We start from the raw sequence: 18,224 nt of genomic DNA, 5'->3' as shown, positions 1-18,224 counted from the left end.
GAGTGGTATCACTTTATTTAAATTGTCCTTAATTTGCTCGGACAGTCACCCTGTACACTAGTCTCTGATGGCCACTCACTTGGCTGTGCTGATGGGTTTGGGGTCGAAGTTGCCTTGAGCATCCACAGACACAGGCTTCTCCAGGGTGGTGCTGATGGTGGAGTCTATGTAGTCAGGCGGTAAGGCCCCAGATATGGCACTCAGACAGGGCATGGCCATCTTAAAGAGATCTGCATCGTACTTCTGCTGGGAGACAGTGTGTGATTAGTGAATTATCAAAGAAAGCTACACTGAGGTCTCAACATGGCAAATCTAGTGACTAGAGACTGCAGGAATGGCTAGAGGATACAAAAGATGCTTAATGCAGTCATTCCAGTTAGTGGCGCAGCGGTCTAAGGCACTGCATCTCCGTGCAATAGGCGTCTGGCTGTGATTTGGAGTCCCATACGGCGGCGCACAATTGGCCCAGCGTCATCTGGGTTTGGCCGGGGTTGGCCCAATGTGTTCTTAACTGACTTGCCTAGTTAAATAAAGGTTAAATAAAAAATGTATAAATACAGAGCAGATACAGAGATTGATGATGTTCTCAGCCTGGGCTCTCTCTCACCAGCTTAATTTTCATGTGTGCACTCCAAGATGTGCACACATGTCCAGACATTTACATCAAAAAGAGGACCATCATGAAATTAATGTTCATATTCAACATCTACTTTGATTTGAAAAATTGAAATGCAAAACAAGGAAAAGGAAAGGCAATGAGACATTCTGACAGAGAAAATTCAATCGTATACCAATGCTCACTGTCAAAAACGTGGTACAAGATTACTGAAGGTTATGACCTATTGGCTTGATGATCAAAGCTCAGTACAGCCCTGGTTTGATTGGCTCATTATCAGCCTTTGAAGGCTTAACTAGGAGCCCTGTTGGAGACCTGACGTTCTCCTGGGTGCTGTGTTAGAGGTGACGTCGCTTTACCCTCTGTGAGAGCGAATCCAAGACACCCCAGAAGATCTTCTTTGTGAGGAGCAGTTCCTCGTCTGAGGCCATGCCGTAGCTGCCCCAGCCTGACGGCAGACAGTAGTACTTCCAGCTCTGCTCGTAGTGGTTGGTCAAGAGCTGTGGAGGACACACAGGGTCAAAGGTCAGTCCATTAGACTTGGTGGGAGGATGTATGTCCACTCTGCTGTGAGCTACACTGAAGGACTGGCAAACAGACGCCTTAGTAACTGGCATACCGAAACACAACATCCTGGCACCGAGCCAAACATCCCACGTAGGATCTCAAGCTGATGATACGTCATGCAAAATTAGTTCTTACTAGCTCGGCATAAAAACAGACAAGTGCCCCATGTGAGTGGAGGCAGAATCAACTGTGTTCAGTCTTCCACAGGCAGGCTGCTATTATTACTACAGTCTCTCTGGAGGGAAAACTCTGACAGAGAGGAGCAGTGAAGTCAACACGGTTCAATTCAATTCTTCCAGGCTGCTCTCTGCTCTCCGACGCTCAGCTGTTGTATTAAAAACAGCACAACTGCCAACATCTGCTTAATGCTGGGAACAACATCGTTAATAGGAGAGAGACGGAGTGAGAGACAGAGTGGGTGGGGGGAGCAGAGGAAGAGAGAGGGGGGCAGGAGGGCAGAGGAAGAGAGAGGGGGGGCAGGAGGGCAGAGGAAGAGAGAGGGGGCAGGAGGGTAGAGGAAGAGAGAGGTAGAGGGAAGGAGAGGACACATACCCTGAGAGGCATCTTGCAGTACTCTGTCAGCAAGGGCACGTCAAAGACCAGGCGGCGCAGGAGCTGCTGCAGCATGGAGGGGCGGAGGTACCTGCAGACAGAGGAGGACCAGGGAGGGAACAGGAGATCAGAGAGACATCACCCAGAATAATACTGCTTCTGTTTAGCTTAAGTGTTTCTATGGCCACACAGTGAGCTTATTGCTTCCTAGAGTACATAGTGGAACGCCTTACCTGCAGACAGCCAGCAGACACTCCTCGATAGCATCTCTCTGGGCCTTGGTGAGCGAGCGGCCCTTGGACAGCCTGTAGATGGTGTGTAGCGTGGAGTCGATTAGCGTGGCGTAGTGCTCTGTGCCAGCGAAGTGGGGGGCACAGCGGGTGAGCAGGGGAAGCATGGCAGAGCCAATGTACCTGTTCATGGCCAGAGCTGTCTCTGTGGTGCTGAGTACCTCCTACAGGGGAGTGGTCAGAGGGCACAATAGACCTGTCATATAGCAGTCATCTCACCACCTAAGCACAACTTCAACTGTTCCACAATCACTATCATTAGGTATGCTCACAGATAAGACTTTCAACTACTGTAAACAGAAGCCAAGTGTGAAGCTAAATCTGCACATTTGTCCTTAGGGAATTGCTGATGAGGAACTAAAACAGTGGGGCAAAGCACTGTGTCCTCCTAGGGCTAGTCATATCTACAGAGTACTACTCTCTAATACCAGGCCTGGAACTCTGAGCTTAGCATCTTGTTGCATGGCAATCAAGCAGACTTATATTTTCTAACTGCTGGATTACGTGGGTAGTTGATCATTAGCGCTTCCTAGTGTGGATCAACGTGCTGTGTGTCTGTATAGGAGTGGGGCGGCTGGTGGCTCAGGGGCTATTCTTGGACTTGTGCTGGGGCTGGGGTGGAAGGTTCTCAGAAAAAGACCCAAAACAAGCAGAGCCAGGGATATTCCAGCCCTTGTCAAGAGGCTCACCGCCTGCCTGCCAAGGCAATCACCAGGGTCAACCTCCACGAATACTCCAGTCAGCCCACACACACACCAGACTTTTTAGACAATCAGTTTTAAATACACCAACTCCCTCTCACACACAAGCCCTTAAATACACAGCATCCACTCCACTCAACTCCCACATCCTTGAATACCGCAACCCACTTGTCTGGTAAACAACGAACTAGATGGTAAAACAAACAACTTGATGCCTTTGCCTAATATGGTCTCCCACCTCTCAGCTGAGGGTGAGCCCCACCTACCGTGTCCAGAGAAGCAGAGGCTCGCAGGTCTGGCAGGAAGCCCACTTCCAGCAGGTGAAGTAGGAAGCTTTGGTCCTCGATACCATAGACCCGGTCCAGGAATAGCACCATGGGGGCCTTGTGGTCCGGGCAGAAACTGGCCGCCATATCAGGCTCGGTCACAGTGCCGTCTGTGGTGGAGATAGAGAGGTGGAGAAAGTGAAAATAGGATATAGAAAATGGTGAGATACACAAAGGAGGAAAACAAAATAAGAATATGGAGGTGGTGAGTCTCTGTGTAAATATGACTTGTGTTCTACATGTTTTTCTTGCAGTATTCACACAGCTGGAGAGCTACCCATACATTCTATCAAGTCTCTTCTGTTGAAGAAAGCCATACGCATTCATTAGCAGCACTGCAGGGTTTCTGTGGAGGGAGACACGGCTGAGTGATTCAGTTCCCACTGGGCATAGATGTAAATTCAACATCTATTCCACGTTGGTTCAACCACTGTGTGGCCAGTAGGTTGTTGGCTAGCTGACAGCTCTCGTTGTGTGGCGGTGCTAGCTAGCAGCGCCTTAAGATCCGAGCGTTGCCTTGCTTGTGTAGAGCAATCAATAGAGAAAAAGACACAGTAACAGAACAGAAATGAGAGGGAGATGAGGAGAGCAGAGCAGGCTTACTCAAAGCTGTGGGAGGTAGACAGACATGCACTGTGAGCTGGGATCAACAGCACTTCAGCACCCCCCTTGGGTTTCCTACTTTATTATGAATAACTCAACCAATTTTACTGGGCAGTCCTCTACCTTTGTGAATGACAGGCATCTTGAGGGCTATGCTGATGATGCCCACCAGGTCTTCAGTGGGTACTAGGGAGCGCAGGATGGCACGGATACGCAGGGCCTCCCCTTTCCCCTTGTTAATCAACTGAGGGAGGATGAGAAGGGCATTAGTCCTATTGGTGGAGAACATACATTCATTCAACCTTTACTTATCCTGGTGAGTCAGAGTGAACAGATGCTGAGATGTTTCGAATGCAAATGAACTCAGAGTAGGTAAGAGTACATATGATCTGTGATGGGACCATCAGCTAAACTCACATGCATCTCTGGGGCACAGCGTCCCAATAGGTCGATGAGGGCAGAGTAGAAGGACATGATGGCATTCCCCATGTGAACCACCTCTTCCTCCTCATCATCCTCAGCAGACCTGCCCACAACAAACACAGAAGGGGGAGTGAGAAGGTCTGATGGGTCTTGTTATCTTAATTAACTCATGAGGATCTTACAGGGTTTACTTTGCCATGTACTATTAGCTCTACCCAGCTAGCACATTTGGTTCTTTGGAAGTTGTAGGAACGTATGTATTTGGTTTCCCAATGGTTCTGGGAACAAAGCCATAAGTTTCCTGACTGGTAAAATGAAACGTTTTATAAACGTTCTTAGAACGGAAGTGAAAATTTTGCCTGTTCTGGGAACATACATTTTTAGGTTGCAGGGAGGTTCTGAGAACGCTTTACTATGGTTCCCTGAACGTTTTCCTGGGAGGATTAATTTTTTTCTGAGAATGAAAATTATAGGCTATTTGAAGGTAATTAAATTACGGTCTGAGAACATGTTTCAATAAGACTTTAAATAACACTGCTGGCTTTTAATTCCAAGCAGAGATAGGACACATTAATCATGCTAACACGTCTTTTTTATTGTGGCATGGCGTCAGTTAGATTCAAACATGTGATCCTCTGTTCTCTATCCACGCAATCAGTCCACCGCGCCACCAGGATGGAGTTAGCATGCCATACATTTTTTACTCATGAAAAGTTCATTTTAGTCTATATAAACAGAACCCATTTCAAAGGAATCAAGCACTCTTTAAGATCAGGTGTGACCAATTAATGGATGCGGCAAACACACCTGAACAAGATATTGGATAGATAACAGGATGTACAGTACCAGTCAAAGGTTTGGACACACCTACTCATTCAAGGGTTTTTCTTTATTGTTACTATTTTCTACAGCGTAGAATAACACTATTATGAACACCAACACTATGAAACAACACATATGGAATCATGTAGTAACCAAAAAAGTGTTCTCTCAACCATGTTCATGAGGTAGTCATCTGGAATACATTTAAATTAACAGGTGTGCCTTCTTAAAAGTTAATTTGCCGAATTTCATTCCTACTTAATGCGATTGAGCCAATCAGTTGTGCTGTGACAAGGTAGGGGTGGTATACAGAAGATAGCTCTATTTGGTATAAGACCAAGTCCATATTATGGCAAGAACAGCTCAAATAAGCAAAGAAACAGTCCACCATTACTTTAAGACATGAAGGTCAGTCAATGTGGAAGATTTCAAGAACTTTGAAAGTTTCTTCAAGTGCAGTCACAAGAAACATCGAGCGCTATGATGAAATTGGCTCTCATGAGGACCGCCAACAGGAAAAGAAGACCCAGAATTACCTCTGCTGCAGAGGATTAGTTCATTAGTTGCAGCCCAAATAAATGCTTTACAGAGTTCAAGTAACAGACACATCTCAACATCAACTGTTCAGAGGAGACTGAGTGAATCAGGCCTTCATGGTCAAATTGCTGCAAAGAAACCACTACTAAAGGACACCAATAATAAGAAGAGACTTGCTTGGGCCAAGAAACACGAGCAATGGACATTAGACCGGTGTAAATCTGTCCTTTGGTCTGATGAGTCCAAATGTGATATTTTTGGTTCCAACCACTGTGTCTTAGTGAGATGCGGTGTAGGTGAACGGATGATCTCTGCATGTGTATTTCCCACCGTGAAGCATGGATGAGGAGATGTGAGGATGCTTTGCTGGTTACACTGTCAGTTATTTATTGAGAATTCAAGGCACACTTAACCAGCAAGGCTACTACAGCGATACTCCATTCCATCTGGTTTGCGCTTAGTGAGACTATTACTTGATTTTCAACAGGACTATGACACACTTCCAGGCAGAGTAAGGGCTATTTGACCAAGAAGGAGAGTGATGGAGTGCTGTATCAGATGACCTGGCCTCCACAATCATCCAAACTCAACACAATTGAGATGGTTTGGGATCAGTTGGACCGCAGAGTAGGAGAAATACATGACATCATGGGGATTTTCCAGTATCTATATTGTTTTGTCAGAAGTGGGGAACATATATGAACATATATCAATATGGGGTTAATCATTAGACATGTGTAAGCATAATGTAGCCTGGATCCATGTGAATGTATAAAGCTGGACCAATATAAGGCTAACTGTTAGACATGTAAAAACAGAACGTAAGCAGAATCTACATGAACGTGCCAAGCTGGAACAACAGACTTGACCGTTCTGGGCCATGTCTGATCTTGTGATCATACGTATATGGGTTAATCATTCATAGGCAACATAGGCCTGAACTTGTGAAGGCCAGTGACTATGTACTTTAGTTAATCAACACTAGAACCACAAAACATTGGGGAGACATGTTACATACTGGGAAGATATGTTTGTATTAATCAAGTACTATTAGAAAAGCACTTATATTAGGAACATATTCAGTATATGCAATAAATGTATTATTTTGTTGTATTAGAACTGTGGTGTCGCCACCAATATAATCTAAACTTGAGCAAGATAAGTCAGATATGGGCGTAAACAAGCCAGAATTGAGACAGAAAGATAATGGTGGCGCAGGGCCAAGGGGTGTTAATCATTTACATAGAAAGGAGTTACTATGTATGTTATGCAAGAGTGGAAAGGTATAAAAGCTCTTCCATGGATTTGCCCGGCTTCTGTTACTTTTGTAATAAAGTCTAATTGAATTTACAAGTTCCGGTATCTGAAAAATATTTGATTCAATATTTCCACGACAAGAGTCAAGGAAAAGCAGCCAACAAGTGCTCAGCCTATGTGGGAACTCCTTCAAGACTGTTGGAAAAGCATTCCAGGTGAAGCTGGTTGAGAGAATGCCAAGAATGTCATCAAGGCAAAGGGTGGCTACTTTGAAGAATCTCAAATATAAAATAGATTTTGATTTGTTTAATACATTTTTGGTTGTTACATGATTCCATATGTGTTATTTAATAGTTTTGATGTCTTCACTATTATTCTACAATGTAGAAAATAGTAAAAATAAAGAAAAACCCTTGAATGAATAGGTCTCTCCAAACTTTTGACTGGTACTGTATATGTTTAAAAAATAACATTCTTGGAACGTTACTAATGTTTTCTTGTGGCTTTTATGGAACGCTTTCTTAATGTTCTGAGAACATGTGTTTATAAAGAAACCATGAGGAAACCTACAGAAAACAACATTATGCTGAAGTACTGAAATGCCCACAGAAGAATGTTTAACGTTCTCTGAACGTACTGAGAACATGACTTTAAATAGAATGTTATGTTCCAGCTGGGTATGCTGTTAGCTCTTGCTCTATAGCTATGGCAGGTACAGTATGTATCTTACATGTCAGAGCTGACCCCCTGGGCAGAGGAGGGCAGGTCCAGAGCAGGGTTCTCAGAGATCTTGATGGCCTCCTTCATGGCTGCTAGCAGCCCGTTACCCCCCTCTCCTCTCAGGGCCGGACCAAAACACTCTGGACGCCTGATCAGTAGCTTCACCACCACACTGGAGTTCTCCTCCACACTCTCACCTGGAACACACACACAGACACACACACCAGGTTAACAAAACAAATATATCAGTGGTAAACTGCATTAGCACATTGACATCGACACAAGATGCACAGAAAAATGCATTGGAGGTGGAAAAACACACACATATATCAACAACTCTGACATAGACATAATACTCCCACGAGCACCCAAATGCCTCAGAGGTGAACAGCATCAGATATAAACCTTATCTAGTGAGTGCTTGCCAATGTATCGCTATTTCTTTTTGGTCCATCACTGTCAGGAAATAAATTAATGGCTGCCCTGCTCTTTCAGCCAGGAGCTGTTCCTCCACTGAGCTCTACTGGCACTGAGGTTGTAGCTCCCAGATACTAACATTCTCAGGCAGTCTAGCCTGCTCTGCAGCATACAGACAGGCCCTCTCTAACACTGCCTACACCTGGTGTGTAAGGCACCGTACAGTACCAAGCCCCATTTTCCACTACCCTACAGAGACCAAGGTTCAGTACAGTAGCTGTTGACAGTCATTACAGTACAGTGTCCTAGCTACCATTAACAAAGACAGCAAAGCGCAGGAAGGAGAGGTAGCGCTCGCCCTCTATGGGGTTCCAACCGATGTCAGGGTAACCTTTGTCCAGCAGCATGGGACAGCTCTGGAGCCCACAGCCTGCTAGGTACGTCACCACCTGCAACACACAATCAAGACACAACCAGGACACAATCAAGACACAACCAGGACAAGTTTAATAACAGACAAATGGACTGAGGATAATATTAAACACATAGACACAAAACACTAATTCTAATGCACACACATCAACATACACAAATCCACTAGAGACAGCATCTCCTACCTTGTCCAGGTCGGGTTCCTCCAGGGCCAAGGCCAGGCCGTTGTTGTCCATCACAGAGGAGGCAGCCACGTCTAGAGGAGTAGAGCCCCTCATGGCCGGGGACGCTGTGGGCAGAAAACATATATAGGATCCAATTAAAGTAGCTTCTTTCTTACAGGCATTTACAACAATTATGGTATATAGAGAACAAATCTCCATTCCACTAAGTCTGAGGTAGTCAGCAATTGTGTAAATTTGTGTCTTTATTTTATTTTTTATATAACATCTGTAATGTCTATGTTAATGTTTTAAATGTATACAAATTGAAAAGTAATTTTGTCTGCAATGTATTTTTCGTTATGTGTGGGACCATAAATCATAAATCATTGAGATGGGAGATAGTGGGAGTAACATAAAGCCAACAGCAGGGAGCAGCATTTACACTTATGAACCAGGACCAGGCTCTGATTAGACTGGCAGATTGTTCATCTGCCAACAGCTGAGTGATACTGATCTAAACCAAACTTTCCAGCTCCTACTTGCAACAATTACACATAGCTTCTATTGTTTCACTGAGTTTATCCAAGCCTATGAACACTGTTTGAGGAGAAATCACTGATGTAAAGGACACTTCCATTTCTGTGTTTTCATAAACAGAAATATTCAAAAATGTGTAAAATATCGGTACACTAACGCTCAAAGGCTTTGTCTAATACAGGTGCAAGACTGTGATTAGATTATCCTTTGCCTGTGGACCATTCTGTGTGTGAGTTATTCCAGAAGAGAAGCAATCCCTCTCTGCCAAAGCAGGGTGTTCAGAGTGACTGTGGCATCTCTCCTGATAGAATGTACAATTACCCTCTCAACTGATGAATTCTCAACACGACCGACTGGCCGAACACACACACACACACAAACACACACACACAAACACACACACCTTTAATCTCAGATGTGTGTCTAATGTACGCAGACTGACAGCTCAAGGACCTAACCTGAGGCCCCAATGAGATTATTGTCCATAATAATGAGAACAGCGTCAGAGATGTTGTCACACCCAGTGTAACTACAGTATGAACCAGTCGTCCCAATATCAAATAAGAGACGCTGGTTAAATCATGTAATTTTCCTGTCAGATATGCTCCATAAAGCCAGAGGTGTAAAGTGGTAAGCAAGGTCATAAAAAAAACTGACTGAAACAGGGAAGGAGTGCCTTGAACTTGCCCAATAATAAACGCTTGATTTTGTTTTCTGTTTTAATACAGTGTGTCCTAATAAATTAGACCCAGGTGTACCTACCCAGGCCCACGCTGCTGTTTTCCAAGAGGTAGCTGAGGTGGTCAAACATGGCCTTCTGGTTCTGACGACTGATCCTGCAGAAGTAACACAGGAAGCGACAGCAGCTGGCCACCATCTTGGGGAACGCTATCTCCTGAGAGAAAAAGACATAGAATAGGCTTAATGGAGGTTCAACCTGTACAAATCTCAGTACAAAACAGACACTTAGCTGATATACAGTGCATTCGGAAAGTTTTTCCACATGTTGTTACGTTACATGTTGTTACGCCTTATTCTAAAATGTATTAAGTCATATTTTTTCGTCATCAATCGACACACAATACCCCATAATGACAAATCAAAAACAGGTTTTTAGGATTTTTTTACATCAGTATTCAGACCCTTTACTCAGTACTTTGTTGAAGCACCTTTGGCAGGGATTACAGTCTCGAGTCTTCTTGGGTATGACGCTACAAGCTTGTCAGTCTTGTATTTGGGGAGTTTCTCCCATTCTTCTCTGCAGATCCTCTCAAGCTCTGTCAAGTTGGATGGGGAGCTTCGCTGCACAGCTATTTTCAGGTCTCTTCAGAGATGTTCGACTGGGTTCAAGTCTGGGCTCTGGCTGGGCCACTCAAGAACATTCAGAGACTTGTCCCGAAGCAACTCCTGCATTGTCTTGGCTGTGTGCTTAGTGTCGTTGTCCTGTTGGAAGGTGTACGTTCGCTCCAGTCTGAGGTCCTGAGCACTCTGGAACAGGTTTTCATCAAGGATCTCTCTGTACTTTGCTACGTTAATCTTTCCTTCGATCTTGACTAGTATCCCAGTCCGTGCCGCTAAAAAAAACATCCCCACAGCTTGATTCTGCCACCACCATGCATCACCGTAGGGATGTTGCCAAGTATCCTACAGACATGACGCTTGGCATTCAGGCCAAAGAGTCTTAGTTTCATCAGACCAGAGAATCTTGTCTGAGAGTCTACAGTTGCCTTTTGGCAAACTCCAAGTGGGCTGTCATGTGCCTTTTACTGAGGAGTGGCTTCCAACTGGCCACTCTACCATAAAGGCCTGATTGGTGGAGTGCTGCAGAGATGGTTGTCCTTCTGGAAGGTTCTCCCATCTCCACAGATGAACTCTGGAGCTCTGTCAGAGAGACCATCAGGTTCTTGGTCACCTCCCTGACCAAGGCCCTTCTCCCCCAATTGCTCAGTTTGGCCGGACGGCCAGCTCTAGGAAGAGTCTTGGTGGTTCCAAACTTATTCTATTTAAGAATAAATGGAGGCCACTGTGTTCTTGGGGAACTTCAATGCTGCAGACATTTTTTGGTACCCTTCCCCAGATCTGTGCCTCGACAGTCCTGTCTCGGAGGTCTATGGACAATTCTTTCAGCCACATGGCTTGGTTTTTGCTCTGACATGCACTGTCAACTGTGGGACCTTGTATAGACAGGGGTGTGCCTTTCCAAATCATGTACAATCAATTGAATTTACCACAGGTGGACTCCAATCAAATTGTAGCAACATCTCAAGGATGATCAATGGAAACCGAATGCACCTGAGCTCAATTTTGAGTCTCATAGGTCTGAATACTTTTTTTATTTTTAAAATGTACTAAAAGGTCTAAAAACCTGTTTTCGTTTTGTCATTATAGGGTATTGTGTGTATATTTATGAGGATTTTTAAAAATGTAATACATTTTAGAATAAGGCTTGGCCTCCTGAGTGGCACAGCTTGGCAGCTTCATTAAATAGTACTTGTAAAACACCAGTCTCGACTCCGGGATGCTGGTCTTCTTGGCAGAGTTCCTCTGTCCAGTGTCTGTGTTCTTCTGCCCATCTTAATCTTTTCTTTTTATTAGCCAGTTTGAAATATGGATTTTTCTTTGCAACTCTACCTAGAAGGCCAGCATCTCAGAGTTGCCTCTTCACTGTTGACGTTGAGACTGTTGTTTTGCAGGTACTATTTAATGAAGCTGCTAGTTGAGGACTTGTGAGGCGTCTGTTTCTCAAACTAGACACTAATGTAATTGTCCTCTTGCTCAGTTGTGCACCGGGGTCTCCAACTCCTCTTTCTATTCTGGTTAGAGCCAGTTTGTGCTGTTCTGTAAAGGGAGAACTACACATCGTTGTACGAGATCTTCAGTTTCTTGGCAATTTTTCGCATGGAATAGTCTATTCTTGTTCTAAGAAATGAAGGCTGACGAGATTCAGAAGAAAGTTTTTTGTTTCTGGCCATTTTGAGCCTGTAATCGAACCCACAAATGCTGATGCTCCAGATACTCAACTAGTCTAAAGGCCAGTTTTATTGCTTCTTTAATCAGAACACCAGTTTTCAGATGTGCTAACATAATTGCAAAAGGGTTTTCTAATGATCAATTAGGCTTTTAAAATGATCAACTTGGATTAACTAACACAACGTGCCATTGGAACACAAGAGTGATGGTTGCTGATAATGGGCCTCTGTATGCCTATGTAGATATTCCATAAAGAATCTGCCGTTTCCAGCTACAATAGTCATTTACAACATTAACAATGTCTACACTGTATTTCTGATCAATTTGATGTTATTGTAATGGACAAAGAAATTTGCTTTTCTTTCAAAAACAAGGACATTTCTAATTGACCCCAAACTTGAACGGTAGTGTATATATATATTTTTAGAATAAGGCTGTAACGTAACAAAATGTGGAACAATTCAAGGGGTCTGAATACTTTCTGAAGACACTGTACTATAAGTAGATGTAAATCTTAGCTCTCACACAAGCAAAGAGACAGAGGAGTGTGTTGAGTCTACTGACTACTTGGTTTCCTCAGGGCTTGTTACTATAAATCCCCTTCACTAATGAATGCCTGCTGGGATGTCTTTATTTCTGCACTCCTCTGCCTTCCCAACTGTACTGCAGTACAGTCACCCTTACATTGCTCTGCAGCACATACACATTGAAGCTCTGGAAAACCTGACTTTTATGTATTAAATCCTACGACCAATATTTTCTCAAGCTTGTTTATTGACGTGGTGCCAAAGTTCAAGGACATTATTACAACGACGTTCAAGAATGACACCTTACAATTGCGGAATGGAAACAGGAAGCTTTTGTTACCTTTCTCACACAACTACAGTATCCATTTCAACACACACTTTCCACGCCCCATTGTTAGAGCTCAATTTATGTCCATAACTTTACTGAGGGTCAGGGCTGTTGAAATGCCTGTTTTATTATGTAAATAGTATTGTAGAACTCTGGTATTGATGGTCCATTTCAGGGTGAGTCATTGATATGAATGCTCTGAGTGAAAGAGCTGTGAACTCAGCTGGCCCACATCTGCCACCACCTTTCACACTGTGTTTGTAAGCACCACAGCATATTAGGCAGCCATCATTCAAAATGCAATCATACATACAGTAGCATGGGAAGGGTGTGGCATGCACAGGGGAGGACCAGGAGGTTGAACTCAGACTTCTATTTAGGAATGGGATCCTAGCCAGAGTTGCCAGATTAACAGTGAGTACAGTGAGGACAAACCTAGCCTGCCTCTCTCCTTCCACACTGAGTCCAAACCTAGAGTCACTGGGTCCTGATTGTGACAGTGGAAAGCAGTTTGCACCGCAGGATCCAGAGATGGCCTCAATGAAGCTCGAAAACAGCAGTTAAACACTGGAGCTGAATGTCAACATTAAAGATGAAGAAGAGGTGCAAAATCTGTTTATCATGGTAAGGGCAAGTTCTATCTTTCTAGAAGTTACCCACTCGGCACAAACTGGTTGAATCAATGTTGTTTCAACGTATTGTGACGTGGAATCTATGTGAAAAATACATTGGATTGGAAAAAGGCATCAACTGTAAAATGTTGTTTTGAGGGTGGAATTTCAACTACAGGATTATGTTATAATTTTAACTGATTTTCAACATAGACAAACATTGAATACAATATGTTGAATTTGTTTCTTTGAAACAATGTCAGATCTTCAATGTTATATCCACTATAAGAAATAAAGAAAACAATAGGTCGGGCAGCATTTCCTACTGGGGAGTTAAGGATAATTTAAAAACACAGTAACGTATGCATAAAAGAGAGAAGCCTTACTACTGCTCTGACCCTGGAGAGTTTCTCTCAACTGGGCCACTTAAAAATACACCAAAATAAACACACAAGAGAGAAGCCTTACTCCTGCTCTGACTATAAAAAATGCTTTATAACATCAAATGACCTTAATGTTCATCAGAGAGCACACACAGGAGAAACCTTACTTCTGCTCTGACTGTGGGAAAAGTTTATCCGTGTTGAGCTACTTAAAAAGACACCAATGTATACATAAAGGATAGAAGCCGTACTACTGCTCTGACTAAGAAGAGTTTCTCCCAATTGGGCAACGTAAAAACACACCAACAGATACATACTGGAGAGAAGCCTTACTACTGCTCTGACTGTGGGAAGTGCTTCACAACATCAGCTGAGCTAAAAGTTCAGAGAATACACACAGGAAAGAAGCTTTACCACTGCTCTGACTGCGGGAAGAGTTTCTATCAACTATGGATGGGCACGGTTATTTGAATATTCAAAAATCCGAATGGACGTTAATATTAGATTACTTGAGAGAGTATTAATAAAAAGCATAATACAAATAAGGTATTTTTTAAAAGTCTGTCTAAAATGAAATACAACTAGTTTTTTTCTTTTTTCTTTCACCTTTATTTAACCAGGTAGGCTAGTTGAGAACAAGTTCTCATTTGCAACTGCGACCTGGCCAAGATAAAGCATAGAAATTTGACACATTCAACAACACAGAGTTACACATGGAATAAACAAAACATACAGTCAATAATACAGTAGAAAAAATAAAACAAAAGTCTATATACAGTGAGTGCAAATGAGGTAAGATAAGGGAGTTAAGGCAATAAATAGTGGCGAAGTAATTACAATATAGCAATTAAACACTGGAATGGTAGATGTGCAGAAGATGAATGTGCAAGTAGAGATACTGGGGTGCAAAGGAGAAAGATAAATAAATAAATACAGTATGGGGATGAGGTAGATAGCCCATCTGTAAACAGCCCATCTATGTACAGGTGCAGTGATCTGTAAGCTGCTCTGATAGCTGGTGCTTAAAGCTAGTGAGAGAGATGTGAGTCTCCAGCTTCACTGATGTTTGCAGTTCGTTCCAGTCCTTAGCAGCAGAGAACTGGAAGGAAAGGTGACCAAAGGAGGAATTGGCTTTGGGGGTGACCAGTGAAATATACCTGCTGGAGCGCGTGCTACGAGTGGTTGCCGCTATGGGGACCAGTGAGCTGAGATAAGGCAGGGCTTTACCTAACAGAGACTTGTAGATAACCTGTACCCAGTGGGTTTGGCGACGAGTATGAAGCGAGGGCCAACCAACGAGAACATACAGGTCGCAGTGGTGGGTAGTGTATGGGGCTTTAATGACAAAACGTGACAGACTGTATCCAATTTGTTGAGTAGGGTGTTGGAGGCTATTTTATAGATGACATCGCCGAAGTCGAGGATCGGTAGGATGGTCAGTTTTACGAGGGTATGTTTGGCAGCATGAGTGAAGGATGCTTTGTTGCGATATAGGAAGCCGATTCTAGATTTCATTTTGGATTGGAGATGCTTAATGTGAGTCTGGAAGGAGAGTTTACAGTCTAACCAGACACCTAGGTATTTGTAGTTGTCCACGTATTCTAAGTCAGAGTCGTCCAGAGTAGAGATGCTGGACGGGCGGGCAGTGATGAATTGAATAACATGCATTTAGTTTTACTTGCATTCAAGAGCAGTTGGAGGCCACGGAAGGAGAGTTGTATGGCATTGAAGCTTGTCTGGAGGTTAGTTAACACAGTGTCCAAAGAGGGGCCAGAAGTATACAGAATGGTGTCGTCTGCGTAGAGGTGGATCAGAGAATCACCAGCAGCAAGAGCGACATCATTGATGTATACAGAGAAGAGAGTCGACCCGAGAATTGAACCCTGTGGCACACCCATAGAGACTGCCAACAGGCCCTCCGATTTGACACACTGAACTCTATCAGAGAAGTAGTTGGTAAACCAGGCGAGGCAATCATTTGAGAAACCAAGGCTGTCGAGTCGGCCAATAAGAATGTGGTGATTGACAGAGTCGAAAGCCCTGGCCAGGTCGATGAATACAGCTGCACAGTAATGTCTCTTATCGATGGCGGTTATGATGTCGTTTATGACCTTGAGCGTGGCTGAGGTGCACCCATGACCAGCTCTGAAACCAGATTGCAGAGCGGAGAAGGTACGGTGGGATTCGAAATGGTCGGTAATCTGTTTGTTTACTTGGCTTTCAAAGACCTTAGAAATACTGGGTAGGATAGATATAGGTCTGTAGCAGTTTGGGTGTATTGTGTCACCCCCTTCAAAGAGGGGGATGACCGCAGCAGCTTTCCAATCTTTGGGCATCTCAGACGATACGAAAGAGAGGTTGAACAGGCTAGTAATAGGGGATGCAATCATTTCGGCAGATAATTTTAGAAAGAGAGGGTCCAGATTGTCTAGCCCGTCTGATTTGTAGAGGTCCAGATTTTGCAGCTCTTTCAGAACATCAGCTATCTTGATTTGGGTGAAGGAGAAATGGTGGGGGCTTTGGAGGGTTGCTGTGGAGGGTGCCGGGCAGTTGACCGGGGTAGGGGTAGCCAGGTGGAAAGCATGGCCAGCCGTAGAGAAATGCTTATTGAAATTCTCAATTATAGTGGTTTTATCGGTGGTAACAGTGTTTCCTGACCTCAGAGCAATGGGCAGCTGGGAGGAGGTGCTCTTATTCTCCATGGACTTTACAGTGTCCCAGAACTATTTTGAGTTAGAGCTACAGGATGCAAATTTCTGTTTGAAAAAGCTGGCCTTAGCTTTCCTAACAGCCTGTGAATATTTGTTCCTAACTTCCCTGAAAGTTGCATATCACGGGGGTTATTCGATGCTAATGCAGAACGCCACAGGATGTTTTTGTGCTGTTCAAGGGCCGACAGGTCTGGAGTGAACCAAGGACTGTATCTATTCCTGGGATGAGGTCAATGTCATTCCAGGATAGGCAATGAGGCAGTGATCGCTGAGATCTTGATTGAAAACAGCAGAGGTGTATTTGTAGGGGGAGTTAGTTAGGATATCTATGAGGGTGCCCGTGTTTACGGATTTGGGGTTGTACCTGGTAGGTTCATTGATAATTTGTGTGAGATTGAGGGCATCAAGCTTAGATTGTAGGATGGCCGGGGTGTTAAGCATGTTCCAGTTTAGGTCACCTAGTAGCACGAGCTCAGAAGATAGATGGGGGGCAATCAGTTCACATATGGTGTCGAAGGCACAGCTGGGGGCAGAGGGTGGTCTATAGCAAGCGGCAACAGTGAGAGACTTGTTTCTGGAAAGGTGAATATATTCAAGTAGAAGCTTGAATTGTTTTGGTACAGACCTGGATAGTAAGACAGAACTCTGCAGGCTATCTTTGGAGTAGATTGCAACACTGCCCCCTTTGGCAGTTCTATCTTGGCGGAAAATGTTATAGTTAGGGATGGAGATTTCAGGGTTTTTGGTGGTTTTCCTAAACCAGGATTCAGACACGGCTAAGACATCCGGGTTGGCAGAGTGTGCTAAAGCAGTGAGTAAAACAAACTTAGGGTGTTATGTTAACATGCATGAAACCACATTTTAACGGTTACAGAAGTCAACAAATGAGAGCACCTGGGGAGTGGGAGTGGAGCTAGGCACTGCAGGTCCTGGATTAACCTCTACATCACCAGAGGAACAGGGGAGAAGTAGGATAAGGGTACGGCTAAAGGCTATACGAACTGGCCGCCTAGCAGGTTCGGGACAGAGAGTAAAAGTAGCAGGTTTCTGGGAACGATAGCATAGATTCAAGGCATAGTGTACAGACAAAGGTAAGGTAGGATGTGAGTACATTGGAGGTAAACCTAGGCATTGAGTAATGATGAGTGATATGGTCTCTAGAGACGTTTAAACCAGGTGATATCATCGCATATGTAGGAGGTCGAACAACATGGTTTATTTAAGGCATATTGAGCATGGCTAGAGGCTCTACAGTGAAATAAGACAGTAATCACTAACCAGGACAGTAATGGACGAGGCATATTGATATTAGAGAGAGGCATGCGTAGCCAAGTGAACATATGGGTCCAGTGAATGGTTGGGCTGGCTGGGGACACGGCGATTCAGACTGTTAGCAGGCCGGTGCTAACAAGCTAGCAGTTAGTAGGCCGGGGCTAGCAAGCTAGCAGTTAGCAGACCGGGGCAAGCAAGCTAGCAGTTAGCAGACCGGGGCAAGCAAGCTAGCAGTTAGCAGACCGGGGCAAGCAAGCTAGCAGTTAGCAGGCCGGTGCTAACAAGCTAGCAGTTAGCAGACCGGGGCTAGCAAGCTAGCAGTTAGCAGACCGGGGCAATCAAGCTAGCAGTTAGCAGACCGGGGCAAGCAAGCTAGCAGTTAGCAGACAACAGGACAAAGACAAAGACGTCTGACTGCTACGCCATCTTGGATTTTTCCCCCAACTATCTATGTGACA

General features: G+C 44.1%; 1 protein-coding gene across 10 annotated transcripts in view; it reads right to left on the bottom strand.

Annotated features, from left to right (window-relative positions):
- The window catches only part of LOC129812846 (ryanodine receptor 3-like), a 199,661-nt gene that overhangs the window by 42,762 nt on the left and 138,675 nt on the right, over nt 1-18,224 (bottom strand). For all 10 annotated transcript variants that reach the window (XM_055864766.1, XM_055864767.1, XM_055864775.1 and 7 more), the window contains exons 41-51: nt 9,727-9,859; nt 8,449-8,552; nt 8,145-8,280; nt 7,425-7,611; nt 4,073-4,181; nt 3,779-3,899; nt 2,993-3,162; nt 1,969-2,189; nt 1,736-1,826; nt 976-1,116; nt 80-243 (exon numbers count right to left, since the gene is read on the bottom strand). In XM_055864766.1, coding sequence (XP_055720741.1) covers nt 80-243; nt 976-1,116; nt 1,736-1,826; nt 1,969-2,189; nt 2,993-3,162; nt 3,779-3,899; nt 4,073-4,181; nt 7,425-7,611; nt 8,145-8,280; nt 8,449-8,552; nt 9,727-9,859 — 1,577 coding nt within the window. The remainder of the gene's footprint in view (nt 1-79; nt 244-975; nt 1,117-1,735; nt 1,827-1,968; nt 2,190-2,992; nt 3,163-3,778; nt 3,900-4,072; nt 4,182-7,424; nt 7,612-8,144; nt 8,281-8,448; nt 8,553-9,726; nt 9,860-18,224) is intronic.

This window comes from Salvelinus fontinalis, chromosome 16 (assembly GCF_029448725.1).
Source record: "Salvelinus fontinalis isolate EN_2023a chromosome 16, ASM2944872v1, whole genome shotgun sequence".
Lineage (NCBI taxonomy): Eukaryota > Metazoa > Chordata > Actinopteri > Salmoniformes > Salmonidae > Salvelinus > Salvelinus fontinalis.
Note: the sequence above shows the minus strand (reverse complement) of the source record. Positions and strands in the feature narration are given on the sequence as shown.